Source organism: Lipophrys pholis, assembly GCF_963383615.2.
Source record: "Lipophrys pholis genome assembly, chromosome: 23".
In the NCBI taxonomy this organism is placed as follows: domain Eukaryota; kingdom Metazoa; phylum Chordata; class Actinopteri; order Blenniiformes; family Blenniidae; genus Lipophrys; species Lipophrys pholis.
In genome coordinates this window covers 7,555,084-7,573,505 of record NC_137645.1, presented here as the reverse complement: position 1 = coordinate 7,573,505, position 18,422 = coordinate 7,555,084, and the positions used below count along the sequence as shown (strand labels likewise).

Below are 18,422 nucleotides of genomic sequence, written 5' to 3'. Positions count from 1 at the left end.
AAATGTCAACTTCTCAAAAAATGTGCCGAAAAACAGGGTTGGTGGGGAAAAAAACCTCAAGTCGACGAGGAAGAAAGTTTGTTGCATTATTGGTCTGCAACATTTCGAAAAAAAGTAGGGATGCACCGATTCCAGTATCACATATCTAGTACTCATAAATGATCCCCGATACAATCCAGAGAGTATACATTTGCGTATAGAGTATGAATTAGACTATATAACATTTAATAAGGACTCATATCAGTGATTGGTATCGGCGAGTAGCTAAAAGCTAGTTCTTGTATCGGTATCGGAAATTAGTTAAACGTAGTAGTGGTATCGGTACTCAGTATTGGGAATTGGTTAAAGTTTAATATGAGTGTCGGCAAGTAGCTAAATGTTAGTAGGCTAGTCATATCGGTACTCAGTATCTGCAAATAGCTGAGGGATAGTACTCATATAGTTACTCGGTATTGACAAGTTTAGTACACATATGTACTCAGTATCAGCACGTAACTAAAGGTGAGTACTCATATCGCCACTTAGTATCGGCAAGTAGTTAAAGGTTAATACTGGTATTTGGTGTCGCAAGTACCTAAAGGTGAGTGCTCGTCGGTACTCGGTATCGCAAGTAGCTAATGTTAGTACTGGTATCGGTACTCGGTATCGACAAGTAGCTAAATGTTACTACTGGTATCGGTACTTGATATTGCAAGTACCTAAAGGTGAGTACTGGTATCGGCAAGTAGCTAAACGTTAGTACTGGTATTGGTACTTGGTATCGGCAAGTAGCTAAAGGTTAGTACTGGTATCGGTACTCGGTATCGGCAAGTAGCTAAAGGTTACTACTGGTATCGGTACTTGATATCGCAAGTACCTAAAGGTGAGTACTGGTATCGGCAAGTAGCTAAAGGTTAGTACTGGTATTGGTACTCGGTATCGGCAAGTAGCTAAAGGTTACTACTGGTATCGGTACTTGATATCGCAAGTACCTAAAGGTGAGTACTGGTATCGGCAAGTAGCTAAAGGTTAGTACTGGTCTGGGTACTCGGTATCGGCAAGTAGCTAAAGGTTAGTACTGGTATCGGTACTCTGCGTCGGCAAGTAGCTAAAGGTTTGTACTGGTATCGGTACTCGGCATCGGCAAGTAGCTAAAGGTTAGTACTCATGTCGGTATCAGGAAGAAATTAACAGCTAGTGCGTGTACTTGTACTTGTTATTTAGAAAAGTGGTATCGGTGCATCCATAGTTTCTTGCTTGAGCTTCAAGGTGTAATCGCTGCTCTCCAACGCTCGTTCAGAATTAGTTTTTTTAAAAAGAACTTTCCATCGGACCACTTCACGCCGCCGAGCTGTTCTCATAATGAACCTAATCACTCCAAGGCCAAAAAGAAGATCTTTGCTCCAGAGCTCATTAGGCTGAGGAGAGCCCCCCCCCCCCACCCCCCCAACAACCAGCTCTGAGGAATGGGGGCACTCGTGGGGAAGCAGGGGGAAGCTGTCAGCGCGGAGGGGAAAAAAAAAAAACCCAACTCGATGCATGATATCCACTCACTAATTAACCCTTCTGGAGGCAGTGTGTGTGGCGGAGTGGCTACGAGGGGCCGTTAGAGGACCGGGGGGGTTGTTTATAATGCTCGGCGCAGAGTATGAAAGGAATTACTAGAACCGAGCAGCGGTGAACTTTTGAACTCCACAAGCAGAGCGAAGAGCTCTGCCTGCCAGGTCTTTCTTGGCGGGGCGACTAAAGAGCGATCCGTACTTTCCCGGGTTCGCCCTCTGGGGTGGACGGCATGCGGGACCTTTCTGTGTCGGACCGATCGCCCGATGTACCCATCCGCACGATCACAATACAAAAGTATGTGAAGTACCCCTTTAAAATTCCTCAGCATTTCCTAAAGAAAACTCGTCCAAATTCCTCCCCTGTCTCCCGGCATTTGAACGCACCATGATGAGTCACGGAATTACCAACCAATCAGAGGCCGCCGTTTAAAGCATATATGAGACATGGTATCAAATTGACCAATCACGTTGCTCGTTACTTGCCGATAATTTGCTGTATTTTCCAAAAAATGATCGTAGAAATACCTAAAACTGTGACACCCACATATCCCCCCCACCCAAAAAGAAAATGGCAGACGCGTCGTGCCGTGGCGTCGAGGTGAACCCCCGACGCCACGTGGACGGAACAGCGCCGGCGTTTCGCCGCTCACACTCGATGTCCAGGAACATGCTCTTCTGATGGCCGCCGATCCTGCTGAGCGCCTCGCAGTCGAACCGGCCCAGGTCGCCCAGGCGCACGCTGCTGATGGTCAGCACCGACTTGCCGTGGCGGCCGCGGACCTCGAACCGCCCGTCGTGGCTCTGCAGAGGCACAAACACAGGAGCGTCAGGGCTGCTTCGAGTTTCTCCCCCCCCACCGTCTCTTTTCCAACGTAAGGAAACAAACAAAACCCGCCGCGTCGGCGCTCCGCTCTCTGTAAACACTCCGTGCGGAAATCCCGTCCCCGGGAAAAGGACGGCGGGCTCGAAAGACGCTTAGCGTTTGTTTTACCGAACCAAAGAACAAGGTCAGGAATCCTCGCTGCGAGAGGCTGTTTTGCCCGGGAACATAATTGCTATTTACATTTCTACCGTTTCCGACCGGGCCGCTGCGCTAAGTGCTTTCCAGAGTGCAAAGAACGGTACGCGCCGGGACGCGTCCCCCCCGCAAAATTCCCCGGGGGACCGAACGGCGGCCTTCCCGCGACCGAGCGCCGTCGATTTATCACAAGGTCTGTGTGGAGACAGACGGTGTCCGTTTGGTCAATTACTAGCGGGCGAGGCTGTCGTCCCGGTAACCGACATTCCCTCGTAATGAGGGGACTGCTGCTTTTCGCTCGTGTTTCCTGGAGACGCACAATTAAAAGACATTATTTGTCGTCTTGACATGGTTCCACCTTTACTCAAGGAGAGAGAAAACGCTTGATAATCCCCGTCGTTAATATTCGCCGGGTGCTCCGGGGGTTGCGTGTTTTAAAAGTGTCCTCCAAACGGCGCATTCCGGCGGCTTTTTGTCCCGCCACAATAAAAGAAAAAAGAAAAAGAAAAGAAGCCGCTCTCAAAGGCGAGCATTATCACAACGAAGCGGCTTACATAATCTGAGATGAAGCCCTGATTAGTGTTATTATGTTAATTCAGAGGAAGTCAAAGATGCATTTTCATGATGAGGACAAAAACACCCGTCCCCCTCCCCCCGTCCCCCTCCCCCCGTCCCCCCGCCGTGTCGGCGCCTCCTAATTAGTCGATTAATGTCGGCGTAAATTAACAGCTTTTATGCGGCAAAAATAGACGAGGACTGAGAGTTAAAGTAGGATTGAGCTCAAATTGGAAGTAGAATTCCCACAAATACGGCTGTTTGGGAACGTCCCACAATGCATCACGTTCCGACTCGTCGCCGCCCTGCTGCCTGAACGTTTCATCACATTTCCAGCTGATTTTTTAAAACTTTCAACCTTCTTAGTCAGCATCTTATTTATTTATTTTTTTTAAAACTTGTACTGCTTAAACTATTTTTGAAGTAGCGACCCCCCCCCCCCCCCACCAAGGATGTAATAAAGCCTGGATTTCATCCAATTTTTTTCAAAAAGATATTAGGCCATGAAAAATTATTTTAAAAATTTTGGGAGGCGATCCAGATCTTTTAAGGATTACGTCAAAACTAGATTTTCATAAAACTTTCACTACTGATTGACCTTTGGCGGACGTCAGAAATGTCCGATTGCTCTTATTTTGTGTTTTTAAAAAAAAAAAAAAATTCTGGAATCGTAGTCTTTTCATCTTTTAAAAGCAGTTTGTCCTCCGTTTGCTGTGGTTTTTGCAATTTTTGCCATTTTTTTTTTTTTACTTATTGTGCCTTTTATTTAAAAAGCTCTTTTTAGCCAGGAGTTAAAAGTCCTTATAAATATAAATAAATAAAATAAAAACATGATCGGATGTTGATTAGAGGACAATTTATCGAAAGCCCCAGGGAGCCACGGCAGGTTTCTTCCCGTCGGGGGGAGTTTTTTGTCTTTGTCCGCTCGACGTTCTCTGGTTAAACTGTCGGTGTTTCAATGTAAAAGTTCCTTGAAATGAATAAAGAAATAAAAGTAAATCTCGCTTGCGCCTCCTTTACAGAGTTCCGCTGTAAACCCGAGCACGTCTCCTGCCCTCCCGTCACCCCGCCTGCCTCTAATACTCATTATGTGTCTAAGCCTCATAAGACCCCCCCCCCCCCCCCCCCCACCCTTTCAGAACCTCTTGTTGCTTTTCTTCAGCATCATCCTATTTACAAATGGCTTATCGCCGCGCTTATCGCCGCGCCGCCATCAACCAACGGGGTGAAGCGGCAATCCGGAGGCTCTTTGTGCCGCCGCCGCCGCCGCCGCCGACTCAGCTTGTTTTCCTCTCCAGCTGAGGTCAATAGGATTGTGAGTGTGTGTGTGTTGAATAGGAATAGATGATAGGGGGGTGTAGAGGGGTGTAGAGGGTGGGGGTTGTTGAGACAGGAGGAGGAGGAGACAGAGAATGAGACGAAATCTTCCAGGAGAGAGAGCGTCTGAGTCAGGAAATTACTCGCTAACCCCCCCCACCCCCACCCCCACCCACCACCACCTCCACCGCCAACTGACAGGGTCTGTGTCTAGAGACCGACTCGGCCGCCAAAAGCAGAGCCTGTTTGTTATGCAGCTCAGCCCGACGGCAGAGGCAACGGGCCAGACACACACACACACGCACACACACACACACACGCACACACACGCACGTTGCTGCTACAGCACACGGGCGGAGATAAAAAGGAGGCGCGGCGAAGTGGAGGGAAGCTGCAGAAAGATGGATGAGGACGGAGCCGGTGAGCATCTCCGTCCTATCTGATCCTCGAAATCCTCGAAAAATAAGTAAGAATCACTTCCTCCCGTGAGGTTCTAGAGACGGCCGGCGTCTGTTCCAGCCGTCGGGTTTGCTATACGGCCTCAAAACCCGACATTAAATAACAACTTTCTGAAAAAGAAAAAGAAAAAAAGGGGTGGGGGGGTGACATGGGGGGAGAAGCAGCCAATCATTGGGTAAATACAGTTCTTATCTATTTATGAAGGAATTCTGCAGGGAGGCAAACAGTGATCCTCCAGGTGTGAGTCACGCTTTAATTGAAAAATACCTTCAAGACCAAGACAAGACCAAGACTTTAAGGGGCGAGACCGAGACCAAGACAAGACCAAGACTTTAAGGGGCGAGACCAAGATCAAGACAAGACCAAGACTTTAAGGGGCGAGACCAAGATCAAGACAAGACCAAGACTTTAAGGGGCGAGACCAAGACCAAGACAAGACCAAGACTTTAAGGGGCGAGACCAAGACCTTAAGGGGTTGAGACCAAGACAAGACCAAAACTTTAAGGGGCGAGACCAAGACCAAGACAAGACCAAGACTTTAAGGGGCGAGACCGAGACCAAGACTTTAAGGGGCGAGACCAAGACCAAGACAAGACCAAGACTTTAAGGGGCGAGACCAAGACCAAGACAAGACCAAGACTTTAAGGGGCGAGACCAAGACCAAGAAAAGACCAAGACTTTAAGGGGCGAGACCAAGACCAAGACAAGACCAAGACTTTAAGGGGCGAGACCAAGACCAAGAAAAGACCAAGACTTTAAGGGGCGAGACCGAGACCAAGACAAGACCAAGACTTTAAGGGGCGAGACCAAGACCAAGACAAGACCAATACTTTAAGGGGCGTGACCAAGACCAAGACAAGACCAAGACTTTAAGGGGCGAGACCAAGACCAAGACAAGACCAAGACTTTAAGGGGCGAGACCAAGACCAAGAAAAGACCAAGACTTTAAGGGGCGAGACCAAGACAAGACCAAGACTTTAAGGGGCGAGACCGAGACCAAGACAAGACCAAGACTTTAAGGGGCGAGACCAAGACCAAGACAAGACCAAGACTTTAAGGGGCGTGACCAAGACCAAGACAAGACCAAGACTTTAAGGGGCGAGACCAAGACCAAGACAAGACCAAGACTTTAAGGGGCGAGACCAAGACCAAGACAAGACCAAGACTTTAAGGGGCGAGACCGAGACCAAGACTTTAAGGGGCGAGACCGAGACCAAGACTTTAAGGGGCGAGACCAAGACAAGACCAAGACTTTAAGGGGCGAGACCGAGACCAAGACAAGACCAAGACTTTAAGGGGCGAGACCAAGACCAAGACAAGACCAAGACTTTAAGGGGCGTGACCAAGACCAAGACAAGACCAAGACTTTAAGGGGCGAGACCAAGACCAAGACAAGACCAAGACTTTAAGGGGCGAGACCAAGACCAAGACAAGACCAAGACTTTAAGGGGCGAGACCGAGACCAAGACTTTAAGGGGCGAGACCAAGACAAGACCAAGACTTTAAGGGGCGAGACCAAGACTTTAAGGGGCGAGACCAAAACAAGACCAAGACTTTAAGGGGCGAGACCAAGACAAGACCAAGACTTTAAGGGGCGAGACCGAGACCAAGACTTTAAGGGGCGAGACCAAGACTTTAAGGGGTTGAGACCAAGACAAGACCAAGACTTTAAGGGACGAGACCAAGACAAGACCAAGACTTGAAGAAGTTGAGACCAAGACAAAACCAAGACTTTAAGGGGCGAGACCAAGACAAGACCAAGACTCTAAGGGGTTGAGACCAAGACAAGACCAAGACTTTAAGGGACGAGACCAAGACAAGACCAAGACTTGAAGAAGTTGAGACCAAGACAAAACCAAGACTTTAAGGGGCGAGACCAAGACAAGACCAAGACTTTAAGGGGCGAGACCAAGACTTTAAGGGGCAAGACCAAAACAAGACCAAGACTTTAAGGGGCGAGACCGAGACCAAGACTTTAAGGGGCGAGACCAAGACTTTAAGGGGTTGAGACCAAGACAAGACCAAGACTTTAAGGGACGAGACCAAGACAAGACCAAGACTTGAAGAAGTTGAGACCAAGACAAAACCAAGACTTTAAGGGGCGAGACCAAGACAAGACCAAGAATCTAAAGGGCTAAGACCAAGACTTTAAGGCTCTAGACCAACTGAAGACCACGACCTTGAAAATACGGTCACGAGGTGGTCTTAAAGATGGTCCACGGTCCATTCACGCTCGCTCACTCAGAAAGCCTGCTGTCGGCGAGAACGACGTCCACGAGTGCGCCGCTGCTTCGATTAACGACCTCCTGGACGACCTTGTATTCACCAGATGTCAGGGCCCTTAACTGAAACCCTCTAATGCAGCCCCCCCCCGCCCCCCCAACCCCGTTTTCTTTTCAATCCGGACGTCGGCGAGTCCCGCTAATGAGTGTCTGAAAGGGCTGGAGCGAGACAAAGGTGTCCTGAAACCCTCTCGCTCTGGAGCGGGAATCACTCGGCGGAACATTACTTGGTGTTCTCACGGTCACTCTACAAATGGGTCTCGCTCTATTCATATCGAAGAGAGTATTTAAAAAAATAATAAAGTACTTTCTGTCCCCGGTGACGGCTAAAAACACAGTGTTTGTGATTAACAAGTAATCACGTCTACTCGTCAAAATAAAAGCGGTGGTAATTATCCCCGTCGGCTTTTTAGGTGAAATGTGACTTTGATTATTTACATTGATTCCTCAAAGAGGAAACTTTTTTTGGGGGGGGGGGGTTTCGATGTCACCTTCTCCGACTCCGTGTGTGTTTTACTCCGACAATAAACAGACGACTAAAAGCATCTATTTTCGTATTTATTTTATATATATATATATATACAGTGGGGCAAAAAAGTATTTAGTCAGCCACCGATTGTGCAAGTTCTCCCACTTAAAATGATGACAGAGGTCTGTAATTTTCATCATAGGTGCACTTCAACTGTGAGAGACAGAATGTGAAAAAAAAAATCCAGGAATTCACATTGTAGGATTTTTAAGTAATTTATTCGTAAATTATGGTGGAAAATAAGTATTTGGTCAATAACAAAAATTCAACTAAATACTTTGTAATATAACCTTTGTTGGCAATAACAGAGGTCAAACGATTACTATAGGTCTTTACCAGGTTTGCACACACAGTAGCTGGTATTTTGGCCCATTCCTCCATGCAGATCTTCTCGAGAGCAGAGATGTTTTGGGGCTGTCGCCGAGCAACACGGACTTTCAACTCCCTCCACAGATTTTCTATGGGGTTGAGGTCTGGAGACTGGCTAGGCCACTCCAGGACTTTCAGATGCTTCTTCCGGAGCCACTCCTTCGTTGCCCGGGCGGTGTGTTTGGGATCATTGTCATGCTGGAAGACCCAGCCACGTTTCATCTTCAAAGCTCTCACTGATGGAAGGAGGTTTTGGCTCAAAATCTCACGATACATGGCCCCATTCATTCTTTCCTTAACACGGATCAGTCGTCCTGTCCCCTTAGCAGAAAAACAGCCCCAAAGCATGATGTTTCCACCCCCATGCTTCGCAGTAGGTATGGTGTTCTTGGGATGCAACTCAGTATTCTTCTTCCTCCAAACACGACGAGTTGTGTTTATACCAAAAAGTTCTATTTTGGTTTCATCTGACCACATGACATTCTCCCAATCCTCTGCTGTATCATCCATGTGCTCTCTGGCAAACTTCAGACGGGCCTGGACATGCACTGGCTTAAGCAGGGGGACACGTCTGGCACTGCAGGATTTGATTCCCTGTCGGCGTAGTGTGTTACTGATGGTAACCTTTGTTACTTTGGTCCCAGCTCTCTGCAGGTCATTCACCAGGTCCCCCCGTGTGGTTCTGGGATTTTTGCTCACCGTTCTCATGATCATTTTGACCCCACGGGATGAGATCTTGCGTGGAGCCCCAGATCGAGGGAGATTATCAGTGGTCTTGTATGTCTTCCATTTTCTGATAATTGCTCCCACAGTTGATTTTTTCACACCAAGCTGCTTGCCTATTGTAGATTCACTCTTCCCAGTCTGGTGCAGGTCTACAATCCTTTTCCTGGTGTCCTTCGACAGCTCTTTGGTCTTGGCCATAGTGGAGTTTGGAGTCTGACTGTTTGAGGTTGTGGACAGGCGTCTTTTATACAGATAACCAGTTCAAACAGGAGCCATTAATACAGGTAACAAGTGGAGGACAGAAGAGCTTCTTAAAGAAGAAGTTACAGGTCTGTGAGAGCCAGAGATCTTTCTTGTTTGAAGTGACCAAATACTTATTTTCCACCATAATTTACAAATAAATTCTTTAAAGTTCCTACAATGTGAATTCCTGGATTTTCTTTTCACATTCTGTCTCTCACAGTTGAAGTGTACCTATGATGAAAATTACAGACCTCTGTCATCATTTTAAGTGGGAGAACTTGCACAATCGGTGGCTGACTAAATACTTTTTTGCCCCACTGTATATATTCTTTTTTTCTCCCACCCCCGCGGCTATTATTCACCCCGTCCATAATAACAACCTCGCAAATCAAAAAAACTTTTGAAAAGAGCCGCAGCCATTTTCTTGGAAAGAAAGTAATTATTCTTGAATGACATACCATCAATGTCAAACCGACGCTGGAGGAAAAAAAAAAAAAAAAAAAAAAAAATATACAAAAAGTGGGAAAAAAAACAAAAAACGGAACAAAAACAAAGATGGCAGCCGTTCTTTGTGTGTGTGTGTGTGTGTGTGTGTGTGTGTGTGTGTGTGTGTGTGTGTGTGTGTGTGTGTGTGTGGGAAAAAGGTCACGGCGGAGATAAATGAATGTGTGCATTGGCTCGAATCGCCGGCGCTTGATAAATCACAGCCGAAAATGAGAGTAAGTGCTTCTCCTCCCGCAGCAAATGCAATTATGGAAATGCGCGGCGCAAAGCAAACACACCTAAACATACGCGCGAGACAAACGGACCCGCCGCGTGATGGATGGCTGCAGTCATCGGCGGGGGGTTGGGGGGGGGGGGGATGTTCCTCTCTCAATTTGCTCTCCCGATCTGCATATCGTAGTCGCGGCTTCAAGAGAGTTTTACTCGCCGCGTAATGCCGCTTTGGGGACATTACTGGGACGGGATTATTTGTTATGTGGCGGAACACGACGTTTCGCTGCTTTTACTTTGATAGGACGCGAGGGTCGGAGAACCCGAGGCGACGTTCCGCGAGATCTCGGTCTTGATGACAAGCTCAAGACGAAAGGCCGGAAATAAACTCGTCGTGTAAGAAGCAAACAACTAAATCATTTAAAAAAAATAAAAAAAATAAAAAATAATATATATATATATATATATTTAAATAAAATCAAAAGCTGAATACTTAATTATGTATGCGTTACACCCAACCACAAAAAAATAAAAATAGGTTGGAAAATAAATAAATAAAATAAATAAATAAAATAAATAAAATAAATAAAATAAATAAAATAAATAAAATAAATAAAATAAATAAATAAAATAAAATCTTATTCACCACAATAAATAAAACATACAAAATAATAGAAATAATGCATCATTGAATTTTTATTGTGAAAATAAAATTAATATTAATATATATATTTTATTATATCATTAAAATTAAGAACATCTATCTTTCTATCTATCTATATAGATCTATAGATCTATATAGATAGAAAGTCACTGGCGTGATTCTCCCTAATTGATTCATGAGGCAGCACGTCCACCGACCCGTCCTCTGAAGGTAATCAGAGTACATCGCCGTAACTCCATTCGCATAAACTCGCGCGAGCCGATAACGCAAATGTGCGGGCGTCGTTCCCTCTCCCTCCGCCGATCGCCGCCGTGCCACCCCGGGTCCGAGGTGGACCTCCCGGCGGGCGCCTACCTTGTCGCCGTCCACGAAGGCCTGCCCGTCGCCGGCCCGCCTCCAGGAGATGTCGGGCAGCGGCTCGCCCTCGGCCACGCAGGAGATCATGGCGGCGCTGCCCTCCACCGCCGTCACGTTCTTCAGCAGCGTGATGTGGGGCTGGACTGGGGAGAGAAGAACCAAGGCGTGAGGGACAGAAGAACACGGAGGACGCCGGCGCGTGACTTTGGTACCGACAAGTCCGGGCCGGGATTGTTTATTCCCTCCCTAGGGGGGGACGGGGGACGGGGAGGGACGACACTCCTTGGCCTACATGACAACACAGAACTTTTGCAGGAGTTTGAACTTGTTTTAATAAATATAGATTTTTTTGGTCTTTTGTCTGGAAAGATGTCTCTCTAGCACCGCTAAGCTTTTGGCGATAAGCTGTGAAAAGTGTTTGCCGCTCGGGGGATGGGGGGGTGGGGGGTGGGGGGGTCCCAGCCCGCCTCCTCCCGATAAGACGCTCCGAGCGAGCCCTGCAACCCCAAGCACGTCAAGGGCACCGAGCATGTCACATGAATCATGGATTACTGCTCACACACACACACACACACACACACACACACACACACACACACACACACACACACACACACACACACACACACACACACACACACACACACACACACACACACACACACACACACACACACACACACACACACACACACACACACACACACACACACACACACACACACACCTTGTGAAGGCGAGTTGACGCGAACACCGTAAAGACAAACAGACGACGTGGAGACGGAACACAAAGGTGGCGAGGTCGCGGCAGCGCCACGTCGGAACACCGTTCTCGAGCCAAAAGCACCGTCGCCGTTCTCTCACGGTTGTTATCGTTCCTCTACGACGGCCGGAATTCACACCGAGCGCCGCGGCCTGGAGGGTGTTTGCAAAAAAATTAAATAAAAAAATAAAATAAATCCGGCAGGAAGAAGAAAGTGAATGGAAAATAGCGAGTGGTGGATTGGAGGCTTTTAACACGCCCCCCCCCCCCCCTCCCAGGGGGAATCCTGGGAGTGTTTTGGCAATTTCAAACAGCTCCGGACGAACGCTCTCCTGGGATTTTGGGAGCTTGTCGAAACACGGGGTCTCGCACACACACACACACACACACACACACACACACACACACACACACACACACACACACACACACACACACACACACACACACACACACACACACACACACACACACACACACACACACACACACACACACACACACACACACACACACACACACACACACACACACACACGGAAAACCATCAAGGACCATCGGTAAACAGATCGATGGCTCCAGGAATAGAAAGTGGTCGAGCGCGTTCTCCCAGGCAAAGCTCAGTCGTCGCTCAAATTCATCCCACCGAGGGTTTCAAAAAGTGTCGCCTTAACAACGCGGTGGATTTGAAGTCTTTGTGTCGCGGCGTCCAAGAGAGAGGAAGACCCCCGTTTACACAACAACGGAAAACCTTCACAGCGTTTTTGAGCGTCTGTTTATGTAAAGGAGATGGAGCTACAAAAAAAAAAAAATGCAACTTTTTGAAAACTGCTACCAAGGGGGGACTTTTTAAAAATGATTAGACCCTGTGGAAACAGGGGAATAAAACAACTTTTGAAAATGCTCTGACTAATCGCCATGGAAATGAGAGAAAACGCTACGGCACTGTCCCCCATGTAAACGAGGGGGGGGGTCAAGTTTTTGAAAAAGCACTGACTTTCCACAATGGAAAATGAAAAAAATGCAAGTTTTCAGAAACACTCCTGTGGAAACGGGAAAAATTTCACTTTTTTGAAAATGCTGCAAGTTTTTTTTTGACATTAGTTCTGCACATGCTCAGTAGATCAACAACAACAATAATGATCCCTCCAGAGTGTCATGACAACCTGTCCACGTTCTCCTGGGACCTGGTAGTTTTATTTTGACAGTCACCGTAATAACAATCCAACTTTTTCGTCTGCCGACTGGAATCTCATTTTCAAAAAGTTGTCATGTAATATTTTCACTTGAAATATTGTCGCCTAAACGAAGTTTCTCAAACTCTGGCTCGAGTCCGTCAGACAGTCGATGGAAAAATCTCCAGATTTTTATTTTTATTTATTTTTAACTGTTCGACAGATTTGCATTCCAGCGCAGGCGAGACGATAAAGCTGCTCCGGCGCCGAGCCCCTCGTCTTCCTCGCCACCTTATCTGCAGCTGTTCTTGCCCCCGATGCCCTTCATCATGCAAATATGAAATGGGAAAACGTCTAATTTATCAAGCAGGCGTGAAAAGAGAAAGGCACTCTGCGGGGAATATTATTAATAAGGCATTATCTAAAACATTCCGTCTGCAAATGAGGGAGAACTGAGACGTGTGCAGAGAGATTACCATCTGGGATTAATTTGACCTTCCAGGTTTGGACTGTTTAGTTTTTTTTCCAGCTCAGTTTGTAAATTTAAATCGACTCCTTTAAGTTGAACCCCGCTCAAATAATGACAATCGACCTAAAAGCTATAATTACGCCATATTGTGGGTATTATCGTACTTGCAAAAAGTTGCGCGGAGCTGCCGCGCGGCGTCAGACCCGTCACTCGGCTCAAAACACAGCCGGCCGAAAATCCATTAACGTGTCGGGAGCTGAGCGGGAAGTGGCACGAACCCACTGTTTGACTCACTCTGGGGCTTTTTCAGGGCCGAGGAATATTGTTTGTGGCGACGTTTCTCGGGCCAAAGTAGATTTTCTCGGGAAATATACTGTGATACCCCTCGGTGGTGACGGCTGACGTCGCGCGACGCTCGTATCCTGCAATCTGGCAGGTATTGAGAGGATAAATGTGGTAGGCGGAGTATCGGGTGGTGGTAATGACCTCGGATGTTTACTAAATAAAAGAGAGAAACTCCATTGGGGTTTATTGAGCTCGGGCTTTAAGGTAGGAGTTCTATTCAGGTGAAAAGGTGGCGTCACTTTAAACACGTGAACGTGTGTTTCCAGGTATGAGAAAGACATTTAGGAGAATGCTCAGTGACAATGGATCCATTGGTGCAACATTGGTCCAACATTAGTACATTGGTACACCATTTGTCCATTGGTGCAACATTAGTCTATTAGTGCAACATTGGTCCATTGGTCCAACATTAGTACATTGGTACACCATTGGTCCATTGGTACACCATTGGTCCATTGGTGCAACATTGGTCTATTGGTGCAACATTGGTCCAACATTGGTCCAACATTAGTACATTGGTACACCATTGGTCCATTGGTCCAACATTTGTACATTGGTACCAATTGTACCAATGGTGTAGACCATTGGTACACCATTGGTCTATTGGTGCAACATTGGTCCATTAGTGCACCATTGGTCCATTGGTGCAAAATTAGTCCATTAGTGCACCAATGGACCATTAGTGCACCAATGGACCATTAGTGCACCATTGGTCTATTGGTGCAACATTGGTCCATTGGTTCAACATTGTTGCATTGGTCCAACATTAGTACATTGTTACACCATTGGTACATTGGTGCAACATTGGTCCATTGGTGCAACATTGGTCCATTGGTGCACCAATGGTCCATTGATTCAACATTGGTCCATTGATTCAACATTGGTCCATTGGTTTATTGGTGCAACATTTGTCCATTAGTGCACCATTTATCCATTGCTCCAACACTGGCTCATTGCTGCACTATTGGTCCATTGGTGCACCACTTTGTTGATTCAATCTGGTATGAGAAGCATTCTGTATCAATAACTGTGTTTAATTGTTCTTTCTTCAAAACAAAACAAAAAAGCCTGTTACAAGTTCTCCTCAGGAAGAACATTAAAACCGTCATGATGTGAGACATCAAACCCCCACATTAGTATTTTCAGAATCATTGGTGTGTTTTCCTTCGGCATGTTGATCATTTTCTAAAAAAAACCCAAACAAAAACAAAAACCTCGCTGCGTTTGTGGCTCTTCCTCATCACGCCGCTTCACTTCCACTCGACCCAGCGGCAGAGAGCCTCAACCTAATGGTGCGAATCCCTTCAACCCGCCAGACGCTCTGGCTCGGCGAGCCGCCGGCGGGCTCCGCCGCGCTGACTCCCGGGGGCCGCCGCAGATGTTAAAGTGTCGGGGAGTGTGTGAAACGCCAAACGGGGACGGAGTCGGCCTCGAGCGACTGACTGCCAAATCCGGCCGCTCGTGGCGGAAACCCATCTGGGGGATGCGGCGACACTTTATGAAATACCAAAAAGAAGAATGTGCACTTCCTTGAAGAACAAGCGCTCCTCACATCCGAGAGCGGACGCTGGCGACTCCGGGGCACAAATCTCCATTTTCACGAGCTCTGTCGGACGCCTCCATGAAAATAGAGATTGGAAATACTAATTGAAATACAAAGCAATAAATGATATTGGGTTGTTGTTTTTTTTTCGGGGAGGAAATACAAGAAAAGGGGAGTGAAAGTCCAGGACATAGGGCTGTAAAGCGCCTCGACCGTCTCGCATGAGGCGAGTACTCTTTTAAAAAAAAAAAAAAAAAGAAAAATCTCTGGCAAAGCAAACAATAACAGATAATGGGAAACAGCAGCTTGTGCTGGACGGGGAGGGTTTTGTCTGTTCACTCAAGCGTCTCAGCTTTTTATTTGTGCGTGGCACAAATAAAAAGCTAACCCCCCCCCCCCCCCCCTAACCCCCCCCCCCCCCCCCCTCCCCTCCCCCTTACGAAATGAAACGTAGGAGGCATTTCAGGATTTAGAAGACCTGATCTTTTTCCAGAAAGTCGTGTTTTCGGCCCGTTTCCGTGGAGATGGAGTTATTTATTTATTTATTTTTTTCAAAAAGTTGTGTTTTACAAAAATGACCAAAAACAGTATTTTCGCCATCTAAAAGGAGACGGGGCCCAGAGCGCCTCCGGAAAGTCATATTTTCCGCCCGTTTCCGTGGAGACAGAGATTTTTCAAAAAGTTGCATTCTTCCACGTCCTCATGGAGACTGAAGCAAAACTTTATTTATTTATTTTTTTACGTTTTCCCAAAAAATGGCCAAATGCTGTTTTCGCCCTCTACAAGCGATTCCAGAAAATTCTTGTTTTGGCCCGTTTCCATGGAGATTGAATTTTTATTTATTGCGTTTTACAGAAATGGGTGAATACAGGGAGACATGCTCCAAGCTATTTTTAAAATAGTTGCGTTCGCTGACGCATCTCCATGGAAACGGGGGGGTTGGGTGGGGGACATTTCCGCCATCTCCAAGGAGACGGGAGGCTCAGAACGTTTCCAAAAAGTCTCGTTTTTGCCCGTTTCCACTTAGATGGAGCCTCAGCGTTTTGAAAAAGGGCCATCTTTTTGAGCCTTTTTCAAAAGTGGCGGCTCCGAGCACCGTTGTCATGGAAACAGGCCCTCGTTCTCCATTGAACCCTACACAAAGGCCTTTCAATACATCATTTATAACGGCTCGGATATCGAAGTCGATGTTCATTTATTATACATATAAAAGAAAATTCAACAACTCTCACTGACAAAAAAACGCAGAGACAACAGCGTCTTTGTGGACGAACATAAAAGGGAAAAAAATAAAATAAAAAAACTTGCATTCAATCGATTGTGAAGAATCACCCAACTAATTACAGCCACTGCCTTTTTAAATTTGCGGACTAATTGGGTACCACTGATCTAAATGAGCGCCGTAAAAACCCTCGGCGCGTGCATTCTGCTCGTTCAGCTGCTCCCAGCTCAGCGCTGAAACGCCGAGAACGTTTCGCCCGGGTGTTATGAGGAGAACGGCGTCGGAGAACGACGGCGACTCGGTTCCCATCGGAGAATCGGAACTGGAGTTCGGTTCCAACATAAGAGTCAAAACGGAAAAACTTGTGTTGCGTTTTGGGAGCCTGTCTACGCGACAGTGGTGCACTGAAGATGGGAGTTTTTGAAAAGGCCCTGACTCCGTTTCCACGGAAATGGAGAAAAGCACAACTTTTTGAAAACGTTCCAACGTGTTCCGTGATAACGGGAAAAATCACAACTTTCTGAAAACGCTATGATTCTGTTTCCGTGGTAATGGAATTTTTCTAAAACTATCCCTCCAACTCCAGGGGAATGCGCCTTTTTGAAAACACACTGTCGCTGTGGAAACTGCAAAAAAAAATTAAAAATCTAACTTTGCTAAAACGCTATGATTCCATCTCCATTTTAATGGGGGTGGGAAAACACAACTTTTTGGAAATGCTACAACTCAGTTTCCATGGTAACAGCCAAAAACACAACTTTCCTAAAACCGTGCCACTTTGTCTTTTGGTTAACAGTGGAAAAACACATTTTTGAAAACATTACGACTCCGTCTGAACGGAAACAGGGGAAAACGCAAGTTTTCGAAAACGCTTTGTCTCCTTCCCCATGGAAACGAGGGGCGGCCATCTTTAATTTTTCTTCTGCACATGCGCCAACTGGTGTTCTGCGATGCTAACTGAATTGTTTGCGTCCTTACCGAAGACTTTGAGGAAGAGCTCCCTCTCCTGAGACCCCGCCTTGTTGGTGGCCTTGCAGGAGTAGGTCCCGCCGTCGCCCTGCCGGATGTTGCGGACGGTCAACATGCTCCGCCCCCCGTCCAGCCGGTTGAACATGTGCTGCTCCGACGGCTCCAGCTGCTGACCTTTCCTGCGGGGGGGGGGGGGGGGGGGGGGGGACCAGAACGACGTCTCGGTTTCACATTTCCAACAAGACATCTTGACAATAACGACACAAAAGTACGCATAGACAGAAGTATAGCAGCTATAATACTCTCAAGAGGGTTCAGCATTCTAGGTATTACATCGAAAATGAACTTTTTTGTTTTGTTGAGTCGTCCTTTGAGATTGTCGTTATGCAAAAAGTCACTTTCGAAAAGTTTTCCCAACAGTAATAATTGTCCCCGTACCTGGAAGGACGCCCCAGAAGTGAAGAAAGTCTGTCCTCTCTCTCTCCCTGGCTTGTTTCAGTTTGTTTTAAAAAGTGAGCGAATCAGAAATCAAACCCTATATAGTGTCATCAGGGGTTTAAGCCAATCACAATGAAGGTCGGCCCTCTCTTTGACCCTCCCACAATTAGGCCGCTCTGGCGAGGACGCTGATAATGAAATAATCATCCTTTGGATTTCCACAGTTTTGGCTTTTGGCTGAAAACAACTTGTCAAAGTGTGAAAAAGGTTCTGCATGCTCAGTCCGTAACGTTCGGCTTAATGCTTCTTCTTATTGGACTCTGAGGGGAAATTAGTTGGGGGCGGGGGAGGGGGGGGGGGGCACAAAAAAGCAACAGCGAAATTGATCTGGGTCCATATTTAAGCGTCATAGCAGAAGCGTAATGGGCTCCCCCATGTGTTTATCTTCAGGCACTTAACCAGCCGTGTAGCCGGGAAGGTTGACGGCGAGGCGAGGCTGTCAGGGGCCAATTCCACGTTTAATCCCAGACTGGCGGATGTTTAGACAAACCCCCCCCCCCCCGCCCCGCCCCCCTTCCCCGGGGGGCGTTTCTGGGCCATCTGCATGCAGGGGACGGAAAAGAGATCAGCTCGCTTCCAAAGTGTCGGTGAGATCAGGTCGCAGCACTCGGAGGGACTTTTCTGGTCCCTTCAGTTTCTGCTGCATCGGCAGCCGGAGGGGAAC

General features: G+C 47.0%; 1 protein-coding gene across 2 annotated transcripts in view; it reads right to left on the bottom strand.

Moving 5' to 3' along the window:
- Positions 1-18,422, bottom strand: part of ncam2 (neural cell adhesion molecule 2) — a 248,551-nt gene that overhangs the window by 24,263 nt on the left and 205,866 nt on the right. For both annotated transcript variants that reach the window (XM_080493306.1, XM_080493307.1), the window contains exons 7-9: positions 17,270-17,439; positions 10,772-10,917; positions 2,192-2,342 (exon numbers count right to left, since the gene is read on the bottom strand). In XM_080493306.1, coding sequence (XP_080349432.1) covers positions 2,192-2,342; positions 10,772-10,917; positions 17,270-17,439 — 467 coding nt within the window. The remainder of the gene's footprint in view (positions 1-2,191; positions 2,343-10,771; positions 10,918-17,269; positions 17,440-18,422) is intronic.